The sequence below is a fragment of the Haliotis rufescens genome, unplaced genomic scaffold (genome assembly GCF_023055435.1).
Source record: "Haliotis rufescens isolate VD_foot unplaced genomic scaffold, xgHalRufe1.0.p SCAF_12, whole genome shotgun sequence".
NCBI classification, from domain to species: Eukaryota; Metazoa; Mollusca; class Gastropoda; order Lepetellida; family Haliotidae; genus Haliotis; species Haliotis rufescens.
In genome coordinates, this window is record NW_025963802.1 from 28,497,474 (window position 1) to 28,520,727 (window position 23,254).

The 23,254-nt window shown below is 41.3% G+C and overlaps 1 protein-coding gene across 9 annotated transcripts in view; it reads right to left on the bottom strand.

Moving 5' to 3' along the window:
* Positions 1 to 23,254, bottom strand: part of LOC124116520 (lymphocyte cytosolic protein 2-like) — a 107,293-nt gene that overhangs the window by 74,831 nt on the left and 9,208 nt on the right. For 5 of the 9 annotated variants that reach the window (XM_048393485.1, XM_048393477.1, XM_048393483.1 and 2 more), the window contains 6 exons: positions 17,391 to 17,453; positions 7,189 to 7,244; positions 4,032 to 4,097; positions 3,576 to 3,643; positions 2,382 to 2,509; positions 1,556 to 1,573 (listed from right to left, as the gene is read on the bottom strand). In XM_048393485.1, coding sequence (XP_048249442.1) covers positions 1,556 to 1,573; positions 2,382 to 2,509; positions 3,576 to 3,642 — 213 coding nt within the window. In that variant the 5' untranslated portion in view covers position 3,643; positions 4,032 to 4,097; positions 7,189 to 7,244; positions 17,391 to 17,453. Of the gene's footprint in view, positions 1 to 1,555; positions 1,574 to 2,381; positions 2,510 to 3,575; positions 3,644 to 4,031; positions 4,098 to 7,188; positions 7,245 to 17,390; positions 17,454 to 19,664; positions 19,861 to 23,254 lie in introns of those variants that run through there. The other 4 variants (XM_048393480.1, XM_048393482.1, XM_048393484.1 and 1 more) reach the window with 2 other exon arrangements.

A 23,254-nucleotide genomic window follows, 5' to 3' on the forward strand; every position in this document is an offset into this window, starting at 1 on the left:
CATCTTTGTAAAATGACACTGGAATGTTAATTTAATTTAATAATATTCCCATGGAAACAAGGTACAAGGACCAAAGCCACACACTGTTTGGAGTACAAGTGAAACTATGATTAGTATCTCAGCAAACAAACACGCATCACTGAGCATTTACCATTTGTCTCAGTCAGTCAGGGAAATGATTGGTAATTTTTTACTCATAAGTGCGAGTATCAGGCTTGGCATTAATTAAAAAAAAATGGTTTGAAATGTTTAATTTTTTTTTCACATTTCAGATTTCAGCAAATCTGTGCAACAACTGATAGTAAAAATAATACCTTAATATTTGAGTCACCAAAGTGAATTGCAAAGGCTGCCATACCAGTCACAGTGTAAAGCTCTGTATTTGCTATTTCATCACCCATACTTTCTTGGTAATTTGCTTTAACAACCAAGCACACCTTCCCTGTCCTTCCCTCCACCACAAGCAGGCCACACAGTATGACATACTAAACACAACCACATGAACAGGGATGATGGGAAGTGGGATGCTGGGACTGCCACACCTACACGGCTGCCCACTACACAGTGATCAAGTTTAGTTGTCTGGTCTTCAACCATTCCCAAGCTACACACTGACATAGATATATAATAATGTAATGTCTTTTTGTACATCACAATTATTTTTCGTCCATCCTTATTATTCTGTGTTTCTCATCAATACTTAGCTTCAGAGGTTGGTTGGAAAAAAATAAAAATAAATACAATAAAAACTTTCTTTGGGTACAGCAAATAATTTGTCTGTTATTTAAGATATGTGCAAAAACGGTTACAATTGGATCCCTATTGTGCTAATTTCAAAGTTCAAAGGTTGCGGTGTCTGATTAGAGATGGGGAAGAAATAAAGTTATATACACAGTGTTACTTCCCTCCTTCAAATATGATAACTACAGCAGGCTACTAACTACCCTGAACCAGTTCGTATCTATTTCTTATTTCATATTTTCCTTGAAGGAGGCCATTCCTTGTCAGAAATTGTTGTTTTGGAATAATTGCCCTTATCCAATTTCATTCTTAGTCTTCTCATAAAAGTTGTATTGGTCAGTTAAGACATACAGAATACTTTCAGTCAGAATCAAAACATAAAAAAATCCAGATCCTGTGATTTGACCATTTCATCTCATTTGAAGCAGTGCCAGGAAAGAGCTACAGAGGTCACTATTGAAAGTGATGTTTCCAAAACTTGTTTCTTATGTAATTTATATCCCAATTTTAGGTAGGGTACATTTACATTTGTTTGGATACATTTACATTTGTAGGAATGAAAAAAAATATCATTGACATTTTGCTGGCATATAAAATATGGTTGGTAAAGTGATGAAAAATCATGGAAATAAAAAAATTAACATTGAAAATATTGCAAGCTTGAAATCAAGTACATTGATAACTTTGCATATCACAACACAACAACACAGTGCATAATTTGCCATCAACATCTTTCCAATTACGCCTTTGCTTTTTCATGTCTAAAAGCCAACATCCTGAGAAGACATTCTAATATTGTTTTGTAGTGTCTTACCTTAGTCTTGTGATGCGCCTGTTCTCAACACACCAAACAAATGTCACTTACATGTTCCCTGACATCCTCGTACAGAAGCTAGGGATTCTTGTACTGAAACACTGTTATGCGGCACTCGGCAATATTTCAGCTACATGACGGCCTATGTCTCGGAAGTTTCCAGTAACACAACTCATTTAGTTGACATGTGTGAATCTCACTGTACAGGGGTATGGAAGGTTGTACCTCAGCTTTGCTAGAAATCCTTGTTTATGGGTTCAAAACCCAGGTTGACCCCAGCTATTAACCTTGAACATGGGTTCAGCAAAGAAGTTAGTAAACGTTTACAATCTGAATGAATTTTGGGTTTCCTTTACCTTAAAAGAACCAAATCCCCCCCCCCCCCCCCCCCCCCCACAAACACACACACATCACACACACAGTAGATGATATTGTCATGAATGCTAGATTGTATCTTTGTCATCTGGCACAAGTGGGAAACTAAGAAACAAAGAGATGGCACTGGAGGAGGTGGAGAAAAAGCAGTAAGCAGCAAATCCTCAACGCCAACAGTGACACTGAACATGTTCTAAAACGTTGTTCGTTGTTGAACGAGTAAGCAGACTGGTTCAAGCTAGAGTAGGCTGTTGTTCCTTGAACTTGTGTGTGTATGTGTAAACTTGAAAAGACTGGTGTACACAAGTGTCTGATAACTGATCTTGTGTATACTCATATGTGTGAGTTGGTGTAGACTGGCGGAGATTGATGTAGACTGGTAAAAACTTGTGCAGACAGGTAAAAGCTGCTGAGAACAGGTGTACACTAGAATGAACAATAATGGACTCACATCTTGGTCTTCTGGGTCAGATTGGTAGTCAAACTCATCACCCCAGCTGTAGGCGTCGTCGTCCTCATCATTATACGCAGCATGCCGTGACGAGGGAGGAGGGGGTGGTGCAGGTTCTGTTGGGAATGCTGGACAAACAAAAACACAAGAAAAGTTTGTCACTAAAACTCCCTTTATTGAAATGAGTCTGTTGAGGACATATATGGTTCATGACTAGAGACAGACTTCCACCTTAGGTATTGTTTCTAAATCCTAAGCCTCACTGCATGTTAAGTTAACAACCTGGCAAAAGAAAGTTACACCAAAAAATCACGTTATCAAAGCATTACAAGGCTGAAAACAGTCACCAGTACTCTGCAAACCTAAGGTTGGAACCATAACTGTAATAGCCGTCAAACACATCACCATCAAAAAACAATTTCTTGTTTGTTTCATTTTTAGCCACCATCAAACATGGGTGTATACTTCTCTTTTGTCCGGCAGTTTACATATGAATCAATTATTATTATTATGCTTGCAAAATTTGTTATCAACTGACTAATTTGTAAATGAATAGAACCCACATGTCTGCTGTGGAAGTTTACCAGTTCTTGAGAATTTGTGATCTGATCCTGAAAGTTGGATCAGACCAGTTCCACGTTTTACCAGCAGTGGTAGAGTGTCACTACATGAGTTGGAATAATCTCTTATTATTGGGAAGAGTTCATTTTACAGATGCAACATCAGGTCTGCATTTGTTTCCTAAAGCCTGTTTTGGGCATATTGTGAAAGCAAAATATATTGTGTACACGTCTAATTTTTAAGTTCTTAACATGATCAAGACCATGGAGTATATTTATCACTTAACACATTCATCCTCAGTCTTGTGCTGTAATGAAGCCCTCTCTTCTCGACTGCATCCTGACTGTTCTGCATCACCGTATGGATGTTTAAACAGGCGGAGACAACATTGTCTTTTAGCAATCTATTCTCATTAATATTTATCGAAAGTCCTGGCCCATGCTGGGATTGCCCATTTTGTATTATTTAAACATACATTTCCCCATATTAACCAGAACTCAAAATGGAAAATATGATCTTGGATCTTTAACAGAAAGACTAGAGTATATTATTCATATCTGCATCTTCTAATAACTGCTTGAATATTTACAAACACATGAGTTAATATGAAAGTATTTGTGTCACATTTCCTACATTGTCTCTTGGGAGGTCGCGGTGGAGGGGCAGGCTCACTTGGCATACTGCGGAACGTGTTCATCATTCTGAAAGTAGACACACACAAGCTGTTACAAACAAGTAGGATATCCTTGTCCAACAAGTGACCTTCACCTTGCCAAGTATCTCTGTTGTCTGGCAAACACAATGAGTTGGGGTGGTGGACAGTGTGTTTTTGTGTAAGACACGTGGTCCTTGGGTGATGCTTAAAAGAAGTCCTATATGACAACCCTTTACACTGTCCTTACAATCTGGTCACAATCATGTCAGCATGTCTCCAGTAAGATTACTGATTGAATCACCCAACTTTCATCTTCCGACATCAACGGGTTATGGCGATGTCCCAAACATACAATACTGACACTTGAAGGGACATGGCATTTGGCAACACTGCCCTTTGGTTCATACGCTGGAGGTAGAATGTTGGTGTCTTACCCCTGTGTTCTAGGAAGACTGTTCACTCTGCTTCTGTCAATGCTACTGACAGCGTTCTTCAGTTGACTGGAGAAAAAGAAGGCATAACACTGTGACCTCGACATAACATAATCGAACAATACAACCCAGTTTAACCACTACACTGAATAGCTTTTCATTACTTACTGCATGGTAAACCCAACTTTAGTAACATTTCTTTTATGACCAGGGAGAAGCAAGCAATCAGTATAGATAGATGGATAGAAGGTGGTAGGTGATTGGTGTGGTAGATGGATAGGTGATGGATGGTTGCTGTGGCACATGGATAGGAGGTGATGGAGGGTTGCTGTGGTAGATGGATAGAAGGTGGTAGATGGATAGGAGGTGATGGATGGTTGCTGTGGTTGATGGATAGGTGATGGATGGTTGCTGTGGCACATGGATAGGAGGTGATGGAGGGTTGCTGTGGTAGATGGATAGAAGGTGGTAGATGGATAGGAGGTGATGGATGGTTGCTGTGGTTGATGGATAGGTGATGGATGGTTGCTGTGGCACATGGATAGAAGATGATGGATGGTTGCTGTGGTAGATGGTTGCTGTGGCACATGGATAGGAGGTGATGGATGGTTGCTGTGGTAGATGGATAGGTGATGGATGGTTGCTGTGGCACATGGATAGAAGATGATCGATGGTTGCTGTGGTAGATGGTTGCTGTGGCACATGGATAGGAGGCGATGGATGGTTGCTGTGGTAGATGGATAGAAGGTGGTAGATAGATAGGCGGTGGAAGGTTGCTGTGGTAGATGGAAAGAAGGTGGTGAAAGGTTGCTTTGGTTGATGGATAGAAGGTGGTGGATTGATGCTGTGGTAGATGGATAGAAGGTGGTAGATGGATAGACGGTGGTGGAAGGTTGCTGTGGTAGATGGATAGAAGGTGGTAGATGGATAGAAGGTGGTGGAAGGTTGCTGTGGTAGATGGATAGAAGGGTGTGAAAGGTTGCTGTGGTAGATGGATAGGTGATGGATGGTTGCTGTGGCACATGGATAGGAGGTGATGGATGGTTGCTGTGGTAGATGGATAGAAGGTGGTAGATGGATAGGAGGTGATGGATTGTTGCTGTGGTAGATGGATAGAAGGTGGTGAAAGGTTGCTGTGGTAGATGGATAGAAGGTGGCAGATGGATAGGAGGTGATGGATGGTTGCTGTAGCACATGGATAGGAGGTGATGGATGGTTGCTGTGGTAGATGGATAGAAGGTGGTAGATGGATAGCAGGTGATGGATGGTTGCTGTGGTAGATGGATAGAAGGTGGTGAAAGGTTCCTGTGGTAGATGGATAGGAGGTGATGGTTGGTTGCTGTAGCACATGGATAGGAGGCGATGGATGGTTGCTGTGGCACATGGAGAGGAGGCGATGGATGGTTGCTGTGGTAGATGGATAGAAGGTGGTAGATGGATAGTCGGTGGAAGGTTGCTGTGGTAGATGGATAGAAGGTGGTGAAAGGTTGCTGTGGTAGATGGATAGGTGATGGATGGTTGCTGTGGTAGATGGATAGAAGGTGGTAGATGGATAGGAGGTGATGGATTGTTGCTGTGGTAGATGGATAGAAGGTGGTGAAAGGTTGCTGTGGTAGATGGATAGAAGGTGGTAGATGGATAGCAGGTGATGGATGGTTGCTGTGGTAGATGATAGGTGGTGAAAGGTTGCTGTGGTAGATGGATAGGAGGTGATGGTTGGTTGCTGTAGCACATGGATAGGAGGCGATGGATGGTTGCCGAGGCACATGGATAGGAGGCGATGGATGGTTGCTGTGGTAGATGGATAGAAGGTGGTAGATGGATAGGAGGTGGAAGGTTGCTGTGATAGATGGATAGAAGGTGGTGAAAGGTTGCTGTGGTAGATGGATAGAAGGTAGTGGATTGATGCTGTGGTAGATGGATAGGTGATGGATGGTTGCTGTGGCACATGGATAGGAGGCGATGGATGGTTGCTGTGGTAGATGGATAGAAGGTGGTAGATGGATAGAAGGTGGTGGATAGATGCTGTGGTAGATGGATAGGTGATGGATGGTTGCTGTGGCACATGGATAGGAGGTGATGGAGGGTTTCTGTGGCACATGGATAGGAGGTGATGGATGGTTGCTGTGGTAGATGGATAGGAGGTGATGGATGGTTGCTGTGGTAGATGGATAGAAGGTGGTAGATGGATAGGAGGTGATGGATGGTTGCTGTGGCACATGGATAGGAGGTGATGGATTGTTGCTGTGGTAGATGGATAGAAGGTGGTAGATGGATAGGAGGTGATGGATGGTTGCTGTGGCACATGGATAGGAGGTGATGGATTGTTGCTGTGGTAGATGGATAGAAGCTGGTAGATGGATAGAAGCTGGTAGATGGATAGGAGGTGATGGATGGTTGCTGTGGCACATGGATAGGAGGTGATGGATTGTTGCTGTGGTAGATGGATAGAAGGTGGTAGATGGATAGGAGGTGATGGATGGTTGCTGTGGTAGATGGATAGGTGATGGATGGTTGCTGTGGTAGATGGATAGAAGGTGGTAGATGATAGGAGGAGATGGATGGTTGCTGTGGTAGATGATAGAAGGTGGTAGATGGATAGGAGGTGATGGATGGTTGCTGTGGCACATGGATAGGAGGTGATGGATTGTTGCTGTGGTAGATGGATAGAAGCTGGTAGATGGATAGGAGGTGATGGATGGTTGCTGTGGCACATGGATAGGAGGTGATGGATTGTTGCTGTGGTAGATGGATAGAAGGTGGTAGATGGATAGGAGGTGATGGATGGTTGCTGTGGTAGATGGATAGGTGATGGATGGTTGCTGTGGCACATGGATAGGAGGTGATGGATTGTTGCTGTGGTAGATGGATAGAAGGTGGTAGATGGATAGGAGGTGATGGATGGTTGTTGTTGTAGATGGTTGCTGTGGCACATGGATAGGAGGTGATGGATGGTTGCTGTGGTAGATGATAGAAGGTGGTGAAAGGTTGCTGTGGTAGATGGATAGAAGGTGGTGGATTGATGCCGTGGTAGATAGATAAGATGTGTTGGATGGTTGTGGTGCTAGAGCAATAGTGGGTGGTGAATGGTTAGTGTGGTAGAGGGATAGACTGTTAGTTACTGGACAATGATTCGGTGGTGAATGGTCATATTGCTTACATTCTCTTCTTTGTTGATGAAACTTTGAAACCATCAATATCAGTATCAGTAAGTTTCTGAAAAAGAATTTGAAAGTGTAAATGCTTGGAATAATGTAAATTCTACATTGCCCAGTAGGAATGAAACCAAGAGGGCATGACAAAGACAGAAGTAGTTCTTGATTCATAAAGCATTACTCCCAGAGCTGTAGATAAACTGCATATTTGCGGAAAACATGTATTAAATGAACTGAAATACACAGACATATCCAATCCCAAGCGTATCAAATACGCAAGGAAACCCTATAAAAATGCTATAAAAATAAAATAAAGCGTATGTTACAACTGTTAGATAAAATATCAGCCGATCTCAAATTCATGTTCCAACAGTTACATTCGGTTGGTTTTAAATGATTTACAGGGATTGTTACAAAACAAGTTAAAATACCAAAATGTAAAGAAATATGTGGGTAAAAAATATTTAATACCAACTAAAAATTGTGGATGCCCAATACAATTCATGGGTAAAATACCAAATAACCAAAAGCTTCTTTAGGACTCTGAGTCAAACGCAGATGTCTTCCTGCTAGACTGTGTGAAAACTTATACCCCTAAACTACGAGAACAAAACAACATGTATCCATATATCCTTTATGATGAAGCAGAACTTATCCCTGTGACATACTGCCTATCAACAACATCGCTATATAAGTGCAATAATCTTGGACGCGATGTTAAACCCCATTTCACCTCAAGCCTATCAACAATGGCAGCAGTAGTTTCTACATCCTTGACTACATCCTAAGACTACAAAGCAAGACATTACACTGCAGGAAACAGGGTCCACTTTCCTTCAGCAGCCGTATGTGCAGGACTATTTCAACTACTAAGAACAATGGTACATTAATGCTCTCAAAGCTACTGTTGAACCCAGTCGACAGGCACATAGTTGAAGGACACCCCCAAATGAAACGCAATAACTGTTTATCGAGTAGGCTTTGTGTATATTTTAAGTTACATATGGTATGCATCAATGCCCAGCTTGCAAAATATCACAACTTTCAGTAGTATGTTTACCTCAAAAAGAAAACATCGCAAGGTAAAAAAGTATCTGCTGCACACAACTACAAGAAATGGCCGTTGTTGACTTTTGGCACTTCACGTTTGATCATAATTTTTTGTTACCTGGTAAAAAGAAATCACTCAACTTCCTTAATTTCTCAAAAAACTGTAAAATCATCAGCCTATTTTTCAAGTTCAAGTGTGGTGTGTGTGGTGCATGTGGTGTGTGTGCTGTGTGTGTGCTCTGAGTGGTGTGTATGGTGCATGTGCTGTGCATGTGGTGTGTGTGCTCTGCGTGGTGTGTGTGTGTGTGGTGTGTGGTGCATGTGCTCTGCGTGGTGTGTGTGTGATGTATGCGGTGCGTGTGCTGTGTGTGTGTGCTCTGTGTGGTGTGATGTGTGTGTGTGTGATGTGTGTGTGTGTGTGATGTGTGTGTGATGTGTGTGTGTGTGTGTGTGTGTGTGTGTGTGTGTGTGTGTGTGTGTGTGTGTGTGTGTGTGTGTGTGCGTGCGGTGCATGTGCTCTGCGTGGTGTGTGTGTGATGTGTGCGGTGCGTGTGCTGTGTGGTGTGATGTGTGTGTGTGTGTGTGTGATGTGTGTGCTCTGCGTGGTGTGTGTGTGATGTGTGTGGTGCATGTTGTGTGTGTGCTCTGTGTGGTGTGTGTGTGTGATGTGTGTGGTGCATGTGGTGTGTGTGCTCTTGACTCCCACAAGACATATATACCCTTGGACCTCACAAGACATATATGGGTCATTCTCTAAAAAAGTAACATTTCCTGTCCAAATGAATTTTCTTGAAAACAACTCATAATTCTTTTTTTCAGATTACTTGACAATGAAGATATCTATCAGATGTATACAATATTCTGATCAAATTACTGCTATAACCTTATGTTAGCCAGCAAAATACCTTAAATGTGCAGAAATGTGCAGAAACTTGTTGTCCACAAATAAAAAATCAAACTTTCTCAAATTATCTAAAGTCTCTGGGAACAAATACTTTCCAAAGCCCTGGTGATTTATGTAGCATGACATCATTAAAGGCTGATAACAGCAGAAAAGCTGTTGGTTTTCCACTTGGATTCATTATTTTGGGAAACAGTGATCTTGTCCAGAGTAATAGTGTCTGTCCTGTCACCAGATAGTACAAATACAAATAATAATTGCTCCTTTGGTAAGCCAGAAGGCTAAGGTCTTTGCAGGTCTCTTCCTTTCCAGTACTATCATGGCACCATATGCTCAAGCAATTTATATTGGTGCAGTGTCTTCAAAATAAGTGGTAAATGTTGTCTTTTGATGTGTACTTTTTGTAGGTGTCTGTGCTGTCACCATGCATTTTGGGTTCCGAAATTGTTATTAAAAAAATCAAATATAATGAGTATATTTGACTGTCAGAATGGAACTCAACCAGTGTGCTTTTTTTTCAGTGCAAGAGAGAAGTTATTGTCCTAAGCTGGCATTATGTCATAGTTTGTCTCTCCTGTCACTGTCTCTGCTGTCACCTTAAAAAAAGTGACAGGACAGACATATTTAGGCGACAGCACAGACATATAGTGTTCAATAAATGTTTCAACATATATATATTAAAAGACAAAGAAAACATGAATGGTAATGTATTTTGTATGTTTGCTTGTTGCATGAAAATCTGAATATTATTAACATTTGGGTCAATAAACACTGATTACACTGCACAGTAGATCTTTGGTAACAGCACAGACTTTTTATAGTGACAGCACAGACACATTTCAGTGACAGCAAAGACATTTTAGGATTTTTTTTATCATGTTGACACAAATAATGAACAATTATTCATTTACTCGCATTACTGTTGTACATGATTAAGAAATGTAACATATTTAGCAAATTTAAATGAAAGTAATGTTACATGATCACTTCAAACACCGTGTCTATGAGTGACTGTGACAGCACAGACACTTAACAGTAACAGCACAGAAATTTAGTGTTTAATAGAGATTTTGAGAATGTTTTGTTCAATGTTTCAGTGTCTTTAAAACTCTATCTCTTAGGCATTTGTTAGTTACAGGAAAAATTGAATTTTCCATTAATATTTTGGCCAATAAACACTGATTACACTGCACAGTAGAACTTTGGTAACAGCACAGACATTTAATAGTAACAGCACAGACACTTTTCAGTGACAGCAAAGACATTTTAGGATTTTTTTACCAAGTTGACACAAATAATGAACAATTATTCAATTTGCTCGCCCTACTGTTGTACATAATTAAGAAATGCAGTAATTTTACATGATCACTTCAAACACCGTGTCTATGCGTGAGGGAAAGAGAGAAGTGGAGGTGGGTGCTGACAGAATGGAGTGTATGAGTGGGGGAAAGAGAGAAGTGGAGGTGTGTGCTGACAGAATGGAGTGTATGAGTAGGGAAAAGAGAGAAGTGGAGGTGTGTGCTGACAGAATGGAGTGTATGAGTGGGGGAAAGAGAGAAGTGGAGGTGTGTGCTGACAGAATGGAGTGTATGAGTGGAGGAAACAGAGAAGTGGAGGTGTGTGCTGACAGAATGGAGTGTATGAGACGGAAAAGAGAGAAGTGGAGGTGTGTGCTGACAGAATGGAGTGTATGAGTGGAGGAAACAGAGAAGTGGAGGTGTGTGCTGACAGAATGGAGTGTGTGAGTCGGGAAAAGAGAGAAGTGGAGGTGTGTGCTGACAGAATGGAGTGTATGAGTTGGGGAAAGAGAGAAGTGGAGGTGTGTGCTGACAGAATGGAGTGTATGAGTGGGGGAAAGAGAGAAGTGGAGGTGTGTGCTGACAGAATGGAGTGTGTGAGTCGGGAAAAGAGAGAAGTGGAGGTGTGTGCTGACAGAATGGAGTGTATGAGTTGGGGAAAGAGAGAAGTGGAGTGTGAGCTGACAGAATGGAGTGTATGAGTAGGGAAAAGAGAGAAGTGGAGGTGTGTGCTGACAGAATGGAGTGTATGAGTGGGGAAAGAGAGAAGTGGAGGTGTGTGCTGACAGAATGGAGTGTATGAGTGGGGAAAAGAGAGAAGTGGAGGTGTGTGCTGACAGAATGGAGTGTATGAGTGGGGGAAAGAGAGAAGTGGAGGTGTGTGCTGACAGAATGGAGTGTACGAGTGGGGAAAGAGAGAAGTGGAGGTGTGTGCTGACAGAATGGAGTGTATGAGTGGGGGAAAGAGAGAAGTGGAGGTGGGTGCTGACAGAATGGAGTGTATGAGTCGGGGAAAGAAAGAAGTGGAGGTGTGTGCTGACAGAATGGAGTGTATGAGTCGGGGAAAGAAAGAAGTGGAGGTGTGTGCTGACAGAATGGAGTGTGTGAGTTGGGGAAAGAGAGAATGGAGGTGTGTGCTGACAGAATGGATTGTATGAGTCGGGAAAAGAGAGAAGTGGAGGTGTGTGCTGACAGAATGGAGTGTGTGAGTGGGGGAAAGAGAGAATGGAGGTGTGTGCTGACAGAATGGAGTGTATGAGTGGGGAAAGAGAGAAGTGGAGGTGTGTGCTGACAGAATGGAGTGTATGAGTGGGGGAAAGAGAGAAGTGGAGGTGTGTGCTGACAGAATGGAGTGTGTGAGTGGGGGAAAGAGAGAATGGAGGTGTGTGCTGACAGAATGGAGTGTATGAGTGGGGAAAGAGAGAAGTGGAGGTGTGTGCTGACAGAATGGAGTGTATGAGTGGGGGAAAGAGAGAAGTGGAGGTTGGTGCTGACAGAATGGAGTGTATGAGTGGGGAAAAGAGAGAAGTGGAGGTGTGTGCTGACAGAATGGAGTGTATGAGTGGGGGAAAGAGAGAAGTGGAGGTGGGTGCTGACAGAATGGAGTGTATGAGTAGGGAAAAGAGAGAAGTGGAGGTGTGTGCTGACAGAATGGAGTGTATGAGTGGGGGAAAGAGAGAAGTGGAGGTGTGTGCTGACAGAATGGAGTGTATGAGTGGGGAAAGAGAGAAGTGGAGGTGGGTGCTGACAGAATGGAGTGTATGAGTGGGGAAAAGAGAGAAGTGGAGGTGTGTGCTGACAGAATGGAGTGTATGAGTGGGGGAAAGAGAGAAGCGGAGGTGTGTGCTGACAGAATGGAGTGTATGAGTCGGGGAAAGAAAGAAGTGGAGGTGTGTGCTGACAGAATGGAGTGTATGAGTGGGGGAAAGAGAGAAGTGGAGGTGTGTGCTGACAGAATGGAGTGTATGAGTGGGGGAAAGAGAGAAGTGGAGGTGTGTGCTGACAGAATGGAGTGTATGAGTCGGGAAAAGAAAGAAGTGGAGGTGTGTGCTGACAGAATGGAGTGTGTGAGTTGGGGAAAGAGAGAATGGAGGTGTGTGCTGACAGAATGGATTGTATGAGTCGGGAAAAGAGAGAAGTGGAGGTGTGTGCTGACAGAATGGAGTGTGTGAGTGGGGGAAAGAGAGAAAGGAGGTGTGTGCTGACAGAATGGAGTGTTTGAGTGGGGGAATGAGAGAAGTGGAGGTGTGTGCTGACAGAATGGAGAGTCTGAATGATGATGAAATTCACCAAAAGACAAGTAAGGAAATGGTACAAAGTTCAGACGATGATAAGATTGAAAGACAAAAGGAAATACACCAGCCAGTTGATACAAATGAATGCCCCGGGAAATTTGTTGTCATTGTGTATAACATATCATATCCTGGTTATGTTGAAGATATAGAGCTAGGTGAAGTTTTTGTGGAATATATGCATAAAGCGGGTAAGCACGGGAATGCAAATTGTTTCTTCTGGCTACGCAAACTTAAAGACAAATGCTGGTACCGATTTGAGGACATAGTTAGCTTTGTACCAGAGCCTTCCAAAATATCACTGTCCACTATTGTGTTGAGTCTTCTTTGTGGGAAGATATGTTGGTAACAATTCATGGCAAACAATAACCTGTGTTTATATGTGCACATGAATGAGGTCAAGAATGATTTATGAATGTTATCATATAATGCTATTATTTGGTAAAAGTGCAAATATGTTATCAGACTTTGTCTGTGCTGTTACTGTTGAAGTTTTGAAAGTTGACTATTCTCGTTTCCTTACAGCTTTTTGCTTGGAATAAGCAACAATAACCTCAAAAAGTGCCATTAAGGTTGTTGGTAGAGTTTCTGATCAAGTTCTATTTTTGAGATGAGCAATTCCACATAAGATTGGTTTATGAATTTTTGCTTGTCTGTGCTGTTACCAAACCTCACATTTTTATCTAATTAATGTCACATACAAAATACACCTAACACTTGGATATGCACATTCATTGAGTTTCCCTTTTTTGGACTACCTTTACTTCTGAAACACAGAACGCATAAATAGTTATTATAGTTTTGGCAATTACAAGATATTTTGTCTTTCCTGTTACCGTGTTGTCTGTCCTGTTACCATGAATGTCTTTCCTGTCACCAGGTTTCTGCCATCTCAAAAGTTATAATTGGTTCAACTCTGCTGACAAAAATATATATAATTCATAAAATGAGTGTAATAACTATTATTACCTAATAGAATAATGGTAGTTCCTTTTCAGTGTAAGCAGTAGACAAGTTTATCGTACATCTTTTTGCAAATAATTCCATTGTTTGCATATATTTACAGTCTAATAATTTAGTAAAGCCAATAAATGAAATTTTAAAGCTGTTGGTATTTGAACTATGCCAAAATGCAACAACCATATCATAAATTTAATTCGTTTTAGATTTATGTTCGGTGACAAAAACTGAATTTTATGCACGGTAACAGCACATACATTTGGTACAGAGATGCCAAAAATAGTTTTCTGCAAAAAGGAAAATTAGACATATTAAGCCTGCATACTTTACACTTGTATTCAGTATTTGTTATGTTGTTTATCTGTTCAACAAAAACATTTCAAAAATGAATTCTGATTTGCTGATTTTTCATAGGCCAAAATGTTACTTTTTTAGAGAATGACCCATATACCCTTGACCCTCACAACAAGACATATATACCCTTGAACCTCACAACAAGACATATATACCCTTGAACCTCACAACAAGACATATATACCCTTGAACCTCACAACAAGACATATATACCCTTGACCATCACAACAAGACATATATACCCTTGACCCTCACAACAAGACATATATACCCTTGACCCTCACAAAAAGACATATATACCCTTGACCCTCACAACAAGACATATATACCCTTGAACCTCACAACAAGACATATATACACTTGACCCTCACAACAAGACATATATACCCTTGAACCTCACAACAAGACATATATACCCTTGAACCTCACAACAAGACATATATACCCTTGAACCTCACAACAAGACATATATACACTTGACCCTCACAACAAGACATATATACCCTTGACCCTCACAACAAGACATATATACCCTTGACCCTCACAAAAAGACATATATACGCTTGACCCTCACAAGAAGACATATATACCCTTGACCCTCACAAAAAGACAAATATACCCTTGACCCTCACAGTAACTGTGTGTTCACCCTCGTTCAGTGACAGCCTGTGGTGTAAAGTGGAATCCTAAGGATGTACAGAGCTATGTGTCAGGTTATAGTGAATGAAGACATGCCCTGTGTTTCCTGCACATATACTAGGAAGTAGAATGAGAATCCTGAAATAACAGTGATATATGTGATGTAAGCTGACACTCCACCATCATTGTTCTCTACTCTCCTGTTGCAGGGTCAGTAAAGTGTGAAGCAAACTAACCTTCCTCATTGTTTTCTGCACTTGGACTCTACTCTTATTACTTAAAACAAACCATATAGTTCATTTATGAGAATAAGATTTTTTTCATCATAATATAGTCCATTATAGACCAGTTTATTTTGTGGATTTTCAAGATTTTCAAGATTTGCCTTGACTTTTAACATTTAACAAGAGTCATCAGAAAGATGACATATCCCCCCCGGCAGCTGTCTGTAAAGTAACCATAAGTAAATGTGCAATTCTGTATGTAATGAGTCAGGAGTTGAATATTCTTTAAAAAGCATACATTGTTTACCAACAAAAGATCCACCATGGTCGCATCCATATGAAATGGAAAGTAAAACGTGTGTTTCTGTGTGTTTTTTTAATGCAAACAAATGACAAATTACGCCCATATTGCACGAACATTCGGTTGCTCCCGTGTTGCCATTACCAACTTGATGCAACGTTACAGACAGACAAAGGATTGCTGACAGGCCAAGAACAGGCAGACCCAGGATGACTACACCCCATGATGACCAGTACTTGCGTATCTTGCACCTCCGAAATCACTTCCTGACTCCTGGCTACAAATGCCTTAGGTCACAGGGTTAGTCGACAGACAGTGGCCAGGAGACTCAGGGCTCATGGAATCAGGGCTTTTAGACCATACAGAGGACAGCTATTGACAGTGCAACATCGTCGTCTGCGATTTAGATCGGCCCGGACTGTACGACGTTGGCAACGATGTGACTGGCAGAGGGTTGTCTTCACTAACGAAAGTCGATTCTGTATGTTTAGGGCTGATGGAAGACAACGTGTTTACCGCCGAAGGGGTGAACGATCGGCGGCGTGTTGCGTGCAGGAGGTCGTACCATATGGTGGAGGGAGTGTCATTGTGTGGGGAGGGATCTGTGGGCAGGAGAGGACACTGCTGGTCATCGTTGACGGAAACTTGACAGCTCAGCGTTACATGGATAACATTCTTTGTCCAGTTGTCCGACCATTTCTCCAACAGTAGCCACGTGGTGTCATTTATCAGCATGACAACGCTAGAGCCCATACAGCCAGAATTGTCACTAACTTCCTCGCAGCCAACAACGTCAACGTCCTGCCGTGGCCTGCACGCTCACCCGACATGTCCCCCATAGAACACCTCTGGGACTTGATGGATCGTCGTGTTCGACAACGACCACACCCAACTTTGGGGGGCTCTGACGTCATTCTCGGACGCGGTATGATTGCCATTTTCAGTGTTGATTATGTTGATATATTGATCTTCTCAATACACTTTACTTCATGCATGTATGTTTTGTTGTTTTTGGGCAAGAGTGATTTCAAACTCTGGTAAAGTTTCTCTTGGACGTCAGTTTATATCCCCCGCCCATTTTAACACGTTATGGTCCCAAACCAGGTAACTGACCCAACATTTCTCTTAGCCCACGTCAAAATAGCTGCAATGGAAATTCTAAAATAAACATTTCTAAAACTCCTTAATATCAAATGGCACCAGTTCAGTATGTACTTGATATATAGACATGCAATGTTTGGCAAGAAAATATTTAACAGATTATTTGTTATACTCCATAAGTGAACGGTGAACCCACCCTATATGAAAATTTAAATCCAACTTGTTGCCATGGAAATGTAAAAAATAAAAAATAATAAAATTCCTAAATAGCAAAAGGCACCAGTTCAGTATATGCCTGGTAGACATGCAAAGTTTTGTAAGAAAGTATTTAATGGTTTTTGAGTTACGCTCCGGAAACGAACACCACCCTTATAGAACCTAAGTCCAACTTGTTACCATGGAAACGTAAAAAAAAAATATTCTTCATAAATTCCTAAATAGCTAAAGGCACAACTTCAGTATGTAACTGATAGATATGCCAAGTTTCGATCAAATACACTGAGTTCTGCCCCGGAAAAGGAAATGATTACGGACGGACAGGCAGACGGACGACCAGACAGACTGGCTGATCGCTATATCCCAGGGGGGATAAAAAGTGAATATGTGTATTTAAAACACAACTCCGAGGTTTTGGTTGAAAATATAAAACCTCAAGCAAGGGAAAGTCCATGGGGGTACTTCATAGTGAAACAATACAGTTGTCATGGCATGAAACGAACTCAATAACAGAGGACTAGAGTAAAAACACATGCAACATGCAGACAACTGAAGTCATGACTTGTTAGATTGAACACCCTTTCATCACCTGCCTCAGTGTGTTTCAACACCAAACATGAAATGTGAGGTTGCAGATTCATGTGAAAATAATTGTGACTTTTAACCAATCAAAATTAACATTAGATGGATATCAAAAGGCTGTTTATACAATTCATCTGTAAAACTTGGCCATTACGTAACGCTTACGTGGATTTATATTCATGTCACACCCAAACTGTACTGAAACAGTATTTTAAACTGTACTGGGAAACTGCTACGTGGCCATGACTGCTTTGAAAATACAGAAGACATGTGTAGGTGTGGCAACTTACAGCTAGTTTGGATCCATCAACTCCTTGCTTTTTGAACGGATCCTTGAAGTCATCCAGATGACTCTGAAAAAAATATAAATTAGCAATCAATAAACCATTGAATTTTAAAAACAACAATGCATCTTAGAATCTATCTTAGTGATGGAGACTTCATTCCAAAGTGCATCTTAGAATCTATCTTAGTGATGGAGACTTCATTCCAAAGTGCATCTTAGAATCTATCTTAGTGATGGAGACTTCATTCCCAAATGCATCTTAGAACCTATTTTAGTGATGGAGACTTCATTCTACAATGCATCTTAGAACCTATCTTAGTGATGGAGACTTCATTCCACAATGAGTCTTAGAATCTATCTTAGTGATGGAGACTTCATTCCACAGTGCATCTTAGAACCTATCTTAGTGATGGAGACTTCATTCCACAATGCATCTTAGAACCTATCTTAGTGATGGAAACTTCATTCCACAATGCATCTTAGAATCTATCTTAGTGATGGAGACTTCATTCCACAATGCATCTTAGAACCTATCTTAGTGATGGAGACTTCATTCCACAATGCATCTTAGAACCTATCTTAGTGATGGAGACTTCATTCCACAATGCATCTTAGAATCTATCTTAGTGATGGAAACTTCATTCCACAATGCATCTTAGAATCTATCTTAGTGATGGAGACTTCATTCCACAATGCATCTTAGAACCTATCTTAGTGATGGAGACTTCATTCCACAATGCATCTTAGAACCTATCTTAGTGATGGAGACTTCATTCCACAATGCATCTTAGAACCTATCTTAGTGATGGAGACTTCATTCCACAATGCGTCTTAGAACCTATCTTAGTGATGGAGATTTCATTCCAAAATGCATCTTAGAACCTATCTTAGTGATGGAGATTTCATTCCAAATTGAATCTTAGAACCTATCTTAGTGATGGAGACTTCATTCAACAATGCATCTAAGAACCTATCTTAGTGATGGAGATTTCATTCCAAAATGCATCTTAGAACCTATCTTAGAGATGGAGATTTCATTCCACAATGCGTCTTAGAACCTATCTTAGTGATGGAGATTTCATTCCAAAATGCATCTTAGAACCTATCTTAGTGATGGAGACTTCATTCCACAATGCATCTTAGAACCTATCTTACTGATGGAGACTTCATTCCACAATGCATCTTAGAACCTATCTTAGTGGGGGGCACGGGTGGCCCAGTCGTCTAAGGCGCTGCGATTCGCTATGCAGAGTTGCTTCCCTCGGCACGCAAGAAACCTATGATTGTGGGTTCGAATCTCGGTTCGCCCCGATTATGTTTCTAGGTTTGTCGGCACCATACCCGTGCTCGTGGGTTTCACCGAAATGGTAAACGTCTGACGCCTGCATCACTTCGGGCTTTCCTCCCACATTAAGCTGACACGCCGCGATATAACTGGAATACTGTTAAAAGCGGCGTAAAACCCAACTCACTCATTCACTATCTTAGTGATGGAGACTTCATTCCACAATGCATCTTAGAATCTATCTTATTGATGGAGACTTCATTCCACAATGCATCTTAGAACCTATCTTAGTGATGGAGACTTCATTCCACAATGCATCTTAGAATCTATCTTAGTGATGGAGACTTCATTCCACAATGCATCTTAGAATCTATCTTAGTGATGGAGACTTCATTCCACAATGCATCTTAGAATCTATCTTAGTTATGGAGGCTTCATTCCACAATGCATCTAAGAATCTATCTTAGTGATGGAGACTTCATTCCACAATGCATCTTAGAACCTATCTTAGTGATGGAGACTTCATTCCACAGTGCATCTTAGAATCTATCTTAGTGACGGAGACTTCATTCCACAATGCATCTTAGAACCTATCTTAGTGATGGAGACTTCATTCCACAGTGCATCTTAGAATCTATCTTAGTGATGGAGATTTCATTCCAAAATGCATCTTAGAATCTATCTTAGTGATGGAGACTTCATTCCACAATGCATCTTAGTACCTATCTTAGTGATGGAGACTTCATTCCAAAATGCATCTTAGAATCTATTTTAGTGATGGAGACTTCATTCCACAATGCATCTTAGAACCTATCTTAGTGATGGAGACTTCATTCCACAATGCATCTTAGAACCTTGTACCCTTCTTTCCATAATGTATCATTGAGCCTATCTTAGTCTTGTACCCTTCTTTCAACAATGCCTCATTGAGGCTATCTTAGTCATGTATCCTTCTTTCCACAATGCATCATTGAGGCTATCTTAGTCACGTACCCTTGTATCTGATAGGAACAAGGCAATGCTTCTTGGGGCCTCAGTCTGATAGGAACAAGGCATGCGTTCTTGTGGCCTCAATCTGATAGGAACAAGGCAAAGCTTCTTGTGGCCTCACTCAGTCTGATAGGAACAAGTCATAGCTTCTTGTGGCCTCAGTCTGATAGGAACAAGGCATGTGTTCTTGTGGCCTCAGTCTCATAGGAACAAGGCATAGCTTCTTAAGAACAAGGCATAAAAGTCTCAAAGATTAAATCTCACTTGCCTGAAAGTTAAACTGTGTATTTGCATACAAATTGCAAAATAAATCAAATACACATGAAAAATTTCAACCATCCTACAGTATAACCACATTCTGTGTAATTACCTAATGTATACATCTGAACTTGCATAGATGTTGTTCTTTACAGGATCCCATTCCACAAGGCTATCAGCGCTACGACTGTCATACGAGGGGTGTTCATGAAAGATTTCCCCTGACCCACTTCCGATGGACCTAGTGGAATGAAACTTGGCATAGGTATTAGTCTTTCTCCATATAGGAACCACCAAGAGTTACACACTTCTCTCATCGTTTTATGGAACTATGGAGACCTCGCTTGTAAAAGCCCTCATTTTGTGTCTCAAACCAGGACTTGACTTCAGAAATCAGTGTTTCATCATCTGTGAAACGTTTTCCCTTCAAAAATGACTTCATGGTTGGAAAGAGGTGGAAGTCAGATGGTGCAAGGTCAGGAGAGTAAGGAGGATGTGGAAGGATTTCATAGCCACAGGACCGCGCTTCTGTCTGGGCATCATGAGAGTTGTGTACTGGAGCATTGTCTTGCAGGAGACAGACACCCTTGGTCAGCATGCCACGCCTCTTAAGCTTGATAGCGTCCCGCAATTTCCACAGCAGTGAAGCATAATAAGCTCCTGTAATTGTGGTACCCTTTGCCAAGAAATCCATCATCACTACTCCGTGCTGGTCCCAAAACACATGGGCATAACCTTGCCTGCAGAGGGTTTGACACGTGCCTTCTTTGGGGGTGGTGACTCCACATGCTTCCATTGCATCGACTGAACTTTAGTCTCAGGATCATAGTGATGGACCCATGTTTCATCCTGTGTGATAAGTCTGTCAAAAAAGTTTGCCTGTTTTTTTTGGCACATGTCCAAAAGATCCTTTGAGCAATTGACTCGTTCCTGCTTTTGGAAAGGTGTGAGCAACCTGGGAATCCATCGTGCAGACACCTTATGCATGTTCAAATTGTCATGGATGATTTTTTCCACAGACCCTACACTGATCTTGACATCTTGTGCTAACTAGCGAACAGTTATACGTCGGTCTGCCAAAATGGCCGTCTCCACTTGATGGATAGTGTCCTCATCAATGGCTGAATGGGGGCGACCAGGAATGGCAGCTGTTTCCACAGATGTCCGACCACACTTGAACTGGCGATGCCAGTGTTTAACAACGTCAAATGATGGGGCATCTTCCCCATAAGTTGCTTTCATTTCATCGAAAGTTTTTTTTAGTGTGCGACCTTTCAAATATAAAAACCTAATCACTGCTCGGTATTCTACTGGCTCCACTGTCACACCCTACTTGATCATAACACCTGTAAAAGTGGTAAGATTAATAGTTCGGTGCTGCAAACATAACGCATAGATACATGTATCATTACACATGTGAAATTTCAACCAATTATGATAACCCTAAGTGGTTTAGGGGAAATCTTTAATGAACACTCCTCGTAAGTCTATGTGATTGTAGAAAAGTTATGACAATACTATCGACTCTGCTTTATGCAGAGATTTCTATTGGATATGGAAAGGGTTTTGTCGCTTTATTTACTGCTTAGATCGCTTTGTGGAACGAGGTTTCGATCTTTATATACTGATCGAGTGCAGGCATCACACATTTATGAACTCCACTGCAGTGTTTATACATAAGAAGTCACAACGTCTCACTCATCATTAATTAGACATGTATATCGCTAAGTTTATGCAACATGTTACATACTTAGGGCAGCACACGAACAGATACAAATTAGAAGTGCCCTGAAACAGCATTTCAAGCAGATTTCTTTTAAAATGTCTACTCATTAGAGTAACATGCCCAAAGACTGGACCCAAGGGAGCAAAAGTATATATTGAATACTCAAAGTAAACTATCAATACCCAATGTGAGTGATAACATGTGAGTAAATACTCAATGGCTACAAAAGGTTGTCTGGGTCCTCGTTTTGAAAAAGGTTATAATCCCACAGACGTCAACAAACTACTGCCACAAGGCTCTGTAGCTCACCTGAATACTTCTGGAATACTTACAAACACTAGATCATAAAGGTAATTTGTAGCAGAAGTTTTGACACAACTTTGATAATTAGTTGAGCAGAGAGTCCATACTACATTACCAACATGATTTCCTTGACAGCCACTGAAGTACATAAAGGCCAAATGTAAAAAATTTCAAATACACCACAAAACCTGCCACATGTTATTTGTTACCAAATGCTCAACCTGTATCTAATCTCACAATGTCCAGGTTCTGTTCCCCATGGCCATCATAGCGCTATGCCTGTTGTAAGTCTTTGTATAAGAATGGATGTTACGATCATCTGAGCACTAAGATCACTTTGTGGAACGTGGCCCAGGTTCCGTTCCACATGGCCATCATAGCGCTATGCCTGTTGTAAGTCTTTGTATAGAATGGAAGTTACGATCATCTGAGCACTAAGATCACTTTGTGGAACGTGGGCCAGGTTCCGTTCCACATGGCCATCATAGCGCTATGCCTGTTGTAAGTCTTTGTATAAGTAGAAGTTACGATCATCTGAGCACTAAGATCACTTTGTGGAACGTGGCCCAGGTTCCGTTCCACATGGCCATCATAGCGCTATGCCTGTTGTAAGTTTATGTATAAGAATGGATGTTACGATCATCTGAGCACTAAGATCCCTTTGTGGAACGTGGCCCAGGTTCCGTTCCACATGGCCATCGTAGCGCTATGCCTGTTGTAAGTCTTTGTATAAGAATGGAAGTTACGATCATCTGAGCACTAAGATCACTTTGTGGAACGTGGCCCAGATTCCGTTCAACATGGCCATCGTAGCACTATGCCTGTTGTAAGTCTTTGTATAAGAATGGAAGTTACGATCATCTGAGCACTAAGATCACTTTGTGGAACGTGGGCCAGATTCCGTTCAACATGGCCATCGTAGCACTATGCCTGTTGTAAGTCTTTGTATAAGAATGGAAGTTACGATCATCTGAGCACTAAGATCACTTTGTGGAACGTGGCCCAGATTCCGTTCAACATGGCCATCGTAGCGCTATGCCTGTTGTAAGTCTTTGTATAAGAATGGAAGTTACGATCATCTGAGCACTAAGATCACTTTGTGGAACGTGGCCCAGATTCCGTTCAACATGGCCATCGTAGCACTATGCCTGTTGTAAGTCTTTGTATAAGAATGGAAGTTACGATCATCTGAGCACTAAGATCACTTTGTGGAAGGGGGCCCTGGCCACCATGTTAACAACAATATTAGAATTCTGTGAGAGTTTTACAGACACTATTGATGAGATCATACACACTATTTAAACTT